This window comes from Nycticebus coucang, chromosome 4, assembly GCF_027406575.1.
Source record: "Nycticebus coucang isolate mNycCou1 chromosome 4, mNycCou1.pri, whole genome shotgun sequence".
Lineage (NCBI taxonomy): Eukaryota > Metazoa > Chordata > Mammalia > Primates > Lorisidae > Nycticebus > Nycticebus coucang.
This window is the reverse complement of record NC_069783.1, coordinates 22,255,763-22,265,472: the sequence shown is the minus strand read 5'-3', so window position 1 is coordinate 22,265,472 and position 9,710 is coordinate 22,255,763. Positions and strand designations below refer to the sequence as shown.

General features: G+C 46.6%; 1 protein-coding gene across 3 annotated transcripts in view; it reads left to right on the top strand.

The window, feature by feature from the left end:
* The first annotated feature begins 2,972 nt into the window (after positions 1 to 2,972).
* The window catches only part of ATAD2B (ATPase family AAA domain containing 2B), a 176,979-nt gene continuing 170,241 nt past the window's right edge, over positions 2,973 to 9,710 (top strand). For 2 of the 3 annotated variants that reach the window (XM_053588597.1, XM_053588596.1), the window contains exon 1: positions 2,973 to 3,550. In XM_053588597.1, the coding sequence (XP_053444572.1) occupies positions 3,335 to 3,550 (216 nt within the window). In that variant the 5' untranslated portion in view covers positions 2,973 to 3,334. The remainder of the gene's footprint in view (positions 3,551 to 9,710) is intronic. The other variant, XM_053588598.1, reaches the window with a different exon arrangement.

Here is a 9,710-nt window from a genome sequence, read left to right as displayed (position 1 = left end):
AGTTTCACATTGTCGCCCTCGGTAGAGTGTGGCGGCGTCATAGCTCATAGCAACCTCAAATTCGTGGGCTCAAATGATTCTCTTGTCTCAGCCTTCCAAGTAGCTGGGACTAAGAGATGTCTACCAGAACTCCCAGCTATTTTTAGAGAGAGATCTCGCTCTAGCTCAGGCCGGTCTCGAACCTGTAAGCTCAGGCAATCCACCGGCCTCCGCCTCCCAGAGTGCTAGGATTATAGGCGGGACCAACCGCGCCCTCCTCAAAACTATGTTGTTTAAAAACAACAACAAAAAAACCCTACCCATTTCCTGCCCTGGCAGAATATCTAACACTAGTTGAGATTTACAGTAAACATTTGTTGACAGTGAATGGTATAGGTTACAGTAACCCAATTGGTAACCTGGTTTCCCAATTTAGGACTACAAAAAGAAACACAGTAACAAAACAAAGGAGGAAGGCACACAAATCGTTCGCATTATAATTTGCATACCATATCTTCCCAGGACTCTTAATGAACTACTACTTAAAATCACCTCTTTTTAGGAAATGAAGCTGTTTATTCTGTTCGGGTTTTGTTCCCTAAAGAGGTATCTACACCCATAAGGAGGCCCGCTGTAAGTAGCGAATGCAGAGGAGGGGAGGGTGTGGTATGCAAATTAGCCGGAGAAGGATTTGTCTGCTTTTGCCAAACACTTACTGCTTCCGAAATAGAAAAAACTATTCTCTTTACCAGTGGTGTACGAAGTTTCCTTGAATGATTGGGAGTTTGGACGGCTAGAATGCACGTTGGTGATTTGATTTTTTTTTTTTTAGAGACAGACTCTCACTTTGTTGCTCTCGGTAGAGTGCTGTGACATCACAGCTCACAGCAACCTCCAGCTCCTAGGCCTAGGCGATTCTCTTGTCTCAGCCTCCGGAGTAGTTGGGACTACAGGCGCCCCCCACAACGCCAGGCTGTTTTTGTTGCAGTGTGGCCGGGGCGGGTTGGAACCTGCTGTCGCCCTACTCACTGAGCTACAAGCGCCGCCCAGCACGTTGGTGATTTTTATATGACTTTTCTAGAGTTTTCAATATTTCTTAGTTTAATAAACAGGAGGAAAGTCCGTGGCTCACGCCTGTAATCCTAGCACTTTGAGAGGCCGAGATGGGCGGATTGCTTGAGCTCAGGAGTTATAGGCCAGCCTGAGCAAGAGCGAGATCCGGTCTCCAAAAACAGCCGGGTGCCGTGGCGGGCGCCAGTAGTCGCAGCTACTCGGGAGGTGAGACCAGAGAATGGCTCAAGCCCAGGAGTTGGAGGTTGCTGTGAGCTGTGACGTTTCAGCACTCTACCGAGGGCGACAAAACAAGACCGTGTCTTAAAAAAACAAACAAAAGGGGGCGGCGCCTGTGGCTCAGTGAATAGGGCGCCGGCCCCATATGCCGAGGGTTGAGTGCCAGCCCTGGGTGTTGCCCTGGGTAGAGTGCCAGCCCCGGCCAAACTGCAACAACAACAAAAAAATAGCCGGGCGTTGTGGCGGGTGTCTGTAGTCCCAGCTGCTCGGGAGGCCGAGACAGGAGAATCGCTTAAGCCCAAGAGTTAGAGGTTGCTGTGAGGCGTGTGACGCCACGGCACTCTACCCGAGGGCGGTACAGTGAGACTCTCCCTCTACAAAAAACAAACAAACAAACAAACAAAAAAATAAACTGGAAGAACTTCTGCCCAATTAATTAGGCTATCTTGTAAGTGCGGTGCATTTTTGAAATGAACATAATTCTTACTTAAGAATGTTTTTGTTTTTACATAATATGAAGCAGAACCTTTCATATTAATTGTGTAGCTAAACTTTTTTCTTTGGAAATTACCCATTTTACTTTTTTGAGACAGTCTCACTTTGTCACTCTCGGTAGAGTGCTGTATCATCATAGCTCTCGGTAACCTCAACGTCTGGGGCTCAAGCGGTCCTGTTGCCTCCTGAGTTTCTGGGGCTACAGGCGCCGCTACAACGCCCGGCTATTTCTTTCTTTCTTTTTTTTTTTGAGACAGAGTCTCAAGCTGTTGCCCTGGGTAGAGTGCCTGGTGTCATAGGTCAGAGCAACCTCCAACTTGGGGCGCAGGGGATCCTCTCGCCTCTGTTTTTTCGTTTTTAGTAGATACGGGGGGGGTCTCGCTTTTGCTCACGCTGGTCTTGAACCCGTGAGCTCAGGCAATCCACCCGCCTAGGCCTCCCGGAGTGCTGGGATTAAAGGCGTGAGCCACCGCGCCCGGCCTGAATTACAAATTTAAAATCTCTGGGTTTAGGCCTGAATTACAAATTTTAAATCTCTGGGTTTAGCTTTTTGTGTTCTTAATTCTTCCGCTGGAGATGGAGGGGGAAGGGTCCGTGACAGGCGAGACTCTTGGAAGGAATTCATTCTTTGTGATTCCGCCTTACATCTAGATAACGCTGTAGGAAACCACTCTCCCTCGCTAAGGACGCAGGCTTCTAGTGTTTTTTTTTTTCTTTAGCTTACCGAGTTCCAGATACCGAACAGACTATTTTATCACACTTGTCATTCCCAATTTTAAATGTATGGAAAGTGCGACTCAATTTCAGGGTCTTGCCTTGCGAATTCATCTCAGCTCGCCGCGCTCTCATCAGCGTTCCCAGTCCACCTGAGCCTTTGCCGGCCAGTTTTCACTTCTTCTGGCCGGGTGTGAAGCCGGGTGTGTGTGCGGTATTCGGGCCTGGCTAGGCGCGAGGGATGCAGCACCAAGACAAACACCAGAACTGGTCCAGCGCTCTGTCTGGCTTTTCCCTTCCGCTCAGCCTAGGCGGCTGGGCAACCAGAAACCATAGAGCTGACACAGCCCAGAGCGTCGCTCCTCAGGCCGCCGAACGCTGGCGCCGCGCCGGGGGCGGGGCCACTGGAGGCCGCGGGTAGAGGCGGGAGAAGCCGGGAAGAGGAGGGCTGGCCGGCCCTGCAGCGCCCCGCCGCGGCCGCAGCCGGAAGCGGTCTCGTCGGCCCTGCGGCGCTGGAACCCTGACGCACGGAGCTCGAGAGCGAGAACTAGAGAGAAAGGGGTAGAAATGGCGGCTCCGTTCGGCTCCCGCTGAGGAGGGTGAAACCGGCGGAGAGTCTGTGCTGTCGGCTTGCAGTGTTGCTCCGGTCTCCCGCTACCTGTCTTCTCACGCGGACTTCTCTTCCTCTGTCCTGCTCTCTGCTGTCCTTGTCTGCGCTCCTCAGAGTCGGGGCCGGCTTGTCTCTCTCCGCCCGGCTCGGCTCCACTGGCCCTGACTGCCCGGCCGGCGGGCCGGCCTTACTCGGCTCTCCCGGGAGCGTCGGGCGCGGCGTGGACTCCGTCCCCCTGGCTGGACCATGGTGAACACCCGGAAGAGCTCGCTGCGCCTTCTCGGGTCCAAGTCTCCTGGGCCCGGGCCTGGGCCTGGGGCCGGAGCAGAGCCTGGGGCCACCGGAGGCAGCAGCCATTTCATCTCCTCTCGGACCCGCTCCTCCAAGACCCGCGCTGCCAGCTGCCCCGCCGCCAAGGCCGGGGGAAGCGGTGGCACCGGCGTCGCTCTGGATGAGGCCCGGGTAAGAGCGCGGGGGCCCGAGTCCGGAGGCTGGGAAGTGTCGGGGGCCGCCGGGGCTTTGTCTGGCCGGGTTGAGGGCAGGAAGCCTCCAGCGGAGACTGCTCGGGCGGCTGGAGACAGGGTCTGCGGGTGCGGTGGAGGGTGGCACCCAGCTAAAGGGTCTCCCTCCATTCTAGGCTTTTTGCTTTGGTGGCCCGGCTCTTTTGTGTAAAAAACAGCCCTGGTCCGGAGGAGAGGGCTTCAGGGTCCCTTTCGGGGCTTTGGAACGATCTGCTTCCCGTGTCCTTGTCCTGTCTCAGAGGGGAATTCTAGGGGAACCGAGAGCAAAGGGCTGGAGTCCCTGGGTGGAAGGGTTGGAGAAGTGAAAGTTTTCTGAGGTGTCAAACCCTTCTTAAAAGTGTGTCAGTTCCTGCCGCTGTCTAACTTCAGCTTACTCTCAGTTTGGGGGTGGTTCAAGTTGATGAGGAAGTGAACAGAGAGCTCCAGTTGGCAGCTAGGCAGGGATGCTGCAAAAAGTTTGTAGCTTCTCTGACACCAACTTTAAAAACAAAATCTACGCTATCGCCTCTCTAGGCTGGAGAGATCAAACACAACATTGTAGCTGCAGAACCAGCCAGCCAGCTAACCAAGGTTAGGGATAAGAGCTTTCTGGTCACAAAAGGAAGGAGTCCAAAAAAACCCCAAGTGGAATGTTTTGGATAGTCGGCACTGTCATCCCAAAATTGTGTGGTCTGTTGGATGTCTACGTTTCTATTATAGTACTATATCACAGAAGGTGAATTAACACCGTCTTTGTCACAGATTTGCAAAAGTGACATTTGAAAAAGAGGGTAATGATTTAGTTGTTTTGGGAAAAAGTGGTTGAAAGACCTTGAAAATTTTTTTCCTACAGTGTAAAAAAACTAAGGTAGCATAGATATTTGACCCTTTAAAGGGATTGACACATTTTTGTTATTATGTGATTGGTTCTGAATTCAGAGAAGAATGTACTGCTTCTGTCTAGAAAGGGGTTAACTTGCTAAATAACTTGGCTAAAAATGCTTTTCATTTAGAACATTGCTTTAACTTTACACCATTTTGCTATTACGGCAGTATTTAAGTTCTGTAGGGTTCTACAAGATTGCAGTTTGTGTATGCTTTCATATTGTTTTGACACAAATCAGAATGGGATCGAGGCAAACACAACAGAAATACTTTACTATTCCATTCTGAAATCATGTATTATATCTTTGAAAATCTTGTCAAAATTTTGTTTGCTAAAAATCTGAAATTATTTTTAGAACTGTCCTATTTAATAGACTATTTTAGGGGCTTACAGATGTCTGAGGTTGAAATAAGAAAGCTACTTCTGAAAGTTGTGCCAAAAGATTCAGTGTAAGTATTCTGAAGACAAGGCTTTCTGTACCAAGTATTCCAAGCATGTACAAGTGTCTTGACTTACTGATGCTATTATATATTTTAGAATAAAAGTAAATATAAGAAAAGGCCTTTCCCTTATACTAAGGACAAATAGAACATTTAGAGTTTAAGCATTTAATTGTACTGTGTTATGAATGCCTCGTCTTCTATTAGAGCAGTGTCTCACTCATCTGAGGCAATTAGCTCATCTATCAATAATCAGTTTGTGGTCCCATTTTTGAATTCATGGCTCTCATGCTGTCCTTACCCCCTGAGGAATAAGGTGAGGTAATTTGTCAAGCAGCTGTTATGGAGATGTTAAAAGGCAAGGAATCAATAATCTAATATAGAAATGAACATATGGTAGTTTTTAAATTGCTAGAAGAATGAAACATATTAGAGCTCTTTTTAGAAGGATACTAAGGAAATATTGTTTCAAGGACCCCTAAATGTTTTAAAGATCATAAATAACAGGCTACTGAATATTTACTTTGAATTATTTGTTTTTCAGTTTTTAGAAGATTTGTTACAGCTTTAGTAAATGATAGTTATCTAATTGCTTTTTCTGATAGATTTTAGAGACTTAATGAAAAGTAGTGATTGGATCTTTAGAAGAGGATGTTATAATTATGATTTATTAAGTTTATGGATTATGCGTTCATGAAGCAGGTTGTATATTTCCTTCCTGTATATTTCTGAAGTGGATTGATTTGAACTTGGTTAGCTCTTTCTCTCCATTTGGATTTACAGAAATTTAGCACTCCTGGTTCATCCTTTCTGTTGTACTTAAAGGCGCGGTCTTTGTATGTGGGGTCTGTTAATAGACATTTGTTAGTGTCTGTAAAGTCTTATTTGATGGAAAATGGGATTGCCCATACATTGTTGCCTTAGAATACACTTATTTTTGTAGGAAGAAGTGTATTTATCTTTGTAAAATGTATAACTGAAGAATTCCCCCCCCCCTTTTTTTTAGAGACTGAGTCTCACTTTGTCTCCCTTGGTAGAGTGCCGTGGCATCTTAGCTCGCAGCAACCTCCAGCTTTTGGGCTTAGACAATTCTCTGCCTCAGCCTCCCAAGTAGCTGGGACTACAGGCGCCTGCCACAATGCCCAGCTATTTTCTTTGTTGTTGTTGTTGTTGGAGTTTGGCCAGATCTGGGTTCGAACCTGCCTCTCTTGGTATATGGGGCCAGTGCCCTACTCACTGAGCCACAGGTGCTGCCCCCCCACCCCCTTTTCTGTTTTTGGGCTGGGTTCTTCCGTTAACTGTGCTTGATGCTGATTTTCATCTCTTTCCTTTCTGTTTGTAGTGTATTTCATTCATTGTATCTAGGGACATTTCATTTGCTTTAAAAAACCATAGTACCCCAAAGCTTTTCCTATACTTTTGCCTTTTTGCCAAGAAGTATATTTGGAGGATAGGGGATAATTATAGTATACATTCTGCAGGCTATTGGAATAACTTATTTTTCAGTGTTAAAACTTTCATTTTTCTGATTAGTTTTAATATGTAGAAGGCTGTTTTTTTCTTTCTTTTTTTTTTTTTTTTTGTAGAGACAGAGTCTCACTGTACCGCCCTCCGGTAGAGTGCCGTGGCATCACACGGCTCTCAGCAACCTCTAACTCTTGGGCTTCCGCGATTCTCTTGCCTCGGCCTCCCGAGCAGCTGGGACTACAGGCACCCGCCACAACGCCTGGCTAATTTTTTTATTGCAGTTTGGCCGGGGCTGTGTTTGAACCCGCCACCCTCGGCATATGGGGCCGGTGCCCTACTCACTGAGCCACAGGCGCTGCCCTTTTTTTTTTTGTAGAGACAGAGTTTCACTTTATGGCCCTCGGTAGAGTGCCGTGGCGTCACACAGCTCACAGCAACCTCCAACTCCTGGGCTTAGGCGATTCTCCTGCCTCAGCCTCCCGAGTAGCTGGGACTACAGGCGCCCGCCACAATGCCCGGCTATTTTTTTGTTGCAGTTTGGCCGGGGCTGGGTTTGAACCCGCCACCCTCGGTATATGGGGCTGGTGCCCTGCTCACTGAGCCACAGGCGCCGCCTGAAGGCTGATTTTTTCTTTGAGACAAAGTCTCACTATGTTATCTTCAGAGTGCTGTGATGTCACAGCTTACAGCAACCTCTAATTCTTGGGCTTAAGCAATTTTCTTGCCTCAGCCTCCCAAGTAGCTGGGATTACAGGTGCCCACCACAATGCCTGGCTATTTTTTGGTTGCAGTTGTTTAGCTGGCCTGGGTTTGAACCCACCATCCTTGGTGTATGTGGCTGGCGCTGTAACCACTGTGCTATGGGCCCCAAGCCTAAAAGACTATTTTTACTTTTTTTTGCAGTTTTTGGCCAGGGCTGGGTTTGAACCCACCACCTCTGGCATATGGGGCCAGTGCCCTACTTCTTTGAGCCACAGGCACTGCCCAAAAAAGGCTATTCTTAATGTATATAACTTCAGTGAGTTTGGGGATTAAGTATCACCTGTGAAGTCATCACACCATCAAATTTCCTTGCTCCCTTATTTACTGTATTGTTATGTGTGTGTGTGTGTGTGTGTTAACACTTCATGTAAAACCTACCCTCTTAGCAAATTTTAAGTATTCAATACAGTATTCTTAGCTGTAGGCACTAGCCTAGTATATACTCATCTTTTTTTTTTTTTTTTTTTTGAGACAGAGTCTCAAGCTTACCCCGGGTAGAGTGCCATGGTGTCACAGTTCACAGCAATCTCCAATTCTTGGGCTTAAGCCGTTCTCTTGCCTCAGCCTCCCACGTAGCTGGGACTACAGGTGCCCACCGCAACACCCGGCTATTTTTTGGTTGCAGTTGTCATTGTTGCTTAGCAGACCCAGGCCGGTTTCAAACCCATCACCCTAAGTGTATGTGGCTGGCGTCCTTGCTGACTGAGTTATGGGCGCCACCCCTATAGTCATCAGCAGAATTTATTTGACTAAGTGAAACTTTGTTTCCTTTGATCATTTCCCCACTGCTTCTCCCCCCCAGTCACTCTTCTACTATGAGTTTGACTATTTTAGATTCTATGTATAGGTAAGATTATATAGCACTGTATATTTTTGTGACTGGCTTATTTTACTTAGCATAATGTCCTCCAGGCTCCAGGTCCATCCATGTTGTCACAAGTGGCAAAATGGCAAGATTTCCTTCTTTTTTTTTTTTGAAAATTTCCTTCTTTTTAAAGGATGAATAATATTCCATTATACATACACACGTACACATCACATTTTAAAAAATAAATGCATCTGTCATTAGACATTTAGATGGTTTTCATATCTTGGGTGTTATGAATATTGCCCTAGTAGAGTGCAGATGTTCCTTGAAATCCTGATTTCAATTCCTTTTGGTAAATACTGAGAAGTGAGATTGCTGGATCATACATCAATTCTATTTAAAATTTTTGAGGAACCTCCATACTATTTAACATAGTGATTGCACCATTTTACTTTTCCACTGACAGTGTAATGGCATTCCCTTTTCTCCATATCCCCCCAACATTTGCTGTCTCTGGTCTTTTTGGTAAGTCATTGTGGTTTTGATTCGTATTTCCCTAGTTAGGCATGTTGATCCCCTTTTCTTATTTATTTATTTATTTTTTGCACTTTTTGGCTGGGGCTGGGTTTGAACCCACCACTTCCGGCATGTGGGGCCAGCGCCCTACCCCTTTGAGCCACAGGTGCCCCCCAAGAGCCCCTTTTCATATACCTGTTGACTATATATCTCCTTTTGAGAAATGTCTATTCAGAGTTTGACCTCCTTTGTCTCCATTTGAATACCCTTGATAGTCTTCTCTTGCATGATTGCATTGGTTAGAACTAGCAGCACTATGTTGAATAGCAGTGGTGATAGTGGACAGCTTTGTCTGGTCCTGAAATGTCTATTCAGAATCTTTGATTTTTATTTATTTTTTTTGCTGTAGTGTTAACACATTTTGGAGTATCTTACCTATTTTGGAATTTAACTCCTTATTGTAAATATTTCTTCCCAGTCCATAGGTGGCCTTTTTGCCCACACTTTTTTTTTTTTTGGAGACAGAGTCTCACTATGTCGCCCTTGGTAGAGTACCATGGCGTCACAGCTCACAGCAACCTCCAACTCTTGGGCTTAAGCGATTCTTTTGCCTCAGCCTTCCACGTAACTGGGACTACAGGCACCCACCACAACGCCCAGCTATTTTTTGGTTGTAGTTGTCATTGTTTGGCAGGCCAGGATGGGTTTGAACTGGCCAGCTCTGGTGTATTTGGCTGGCGCCCTAGCCACTGAGCTACAGGCGCTGAGCCCCTATGTCCTTCTTGAATGTGCTCTTTTATCACCCTGTATTTCTTTTACAACACTTATGTATTTGTCATCAGAACAAAACAGAGTAGTCAAAATTGAGGGTTAAAAACGCCGAAAAGAAGGGTGGTGCCTGTGACTCAGTGGGCAGGGCACTGGCTCCATATACCTAGGGTGGCGGGTTCAAACCTAGCCCCGGTCCAACTGCAACAAAAAATAGCCAGGCGTTGTGGCTGGCACGTGTAGTCCCAGCTATTCGGGAGGCTGAGGCGAGGGAATCGCCTAAGCCCAGGAGTTGGAGGTTGCTGTGAGCTGTGTGACACCACGGCACTCTACCATGGGCCATAAAGTGAAACTCTGTCTCTACATAAACAAACAAACAAACAAAAAAACATGGAAAAAAGTCTGAGAGGGAAATGTAATAATGTACATAACTCTCAGATGAGTAGGGAAAAACAAGTTTCTAAGAGCAGAGTCC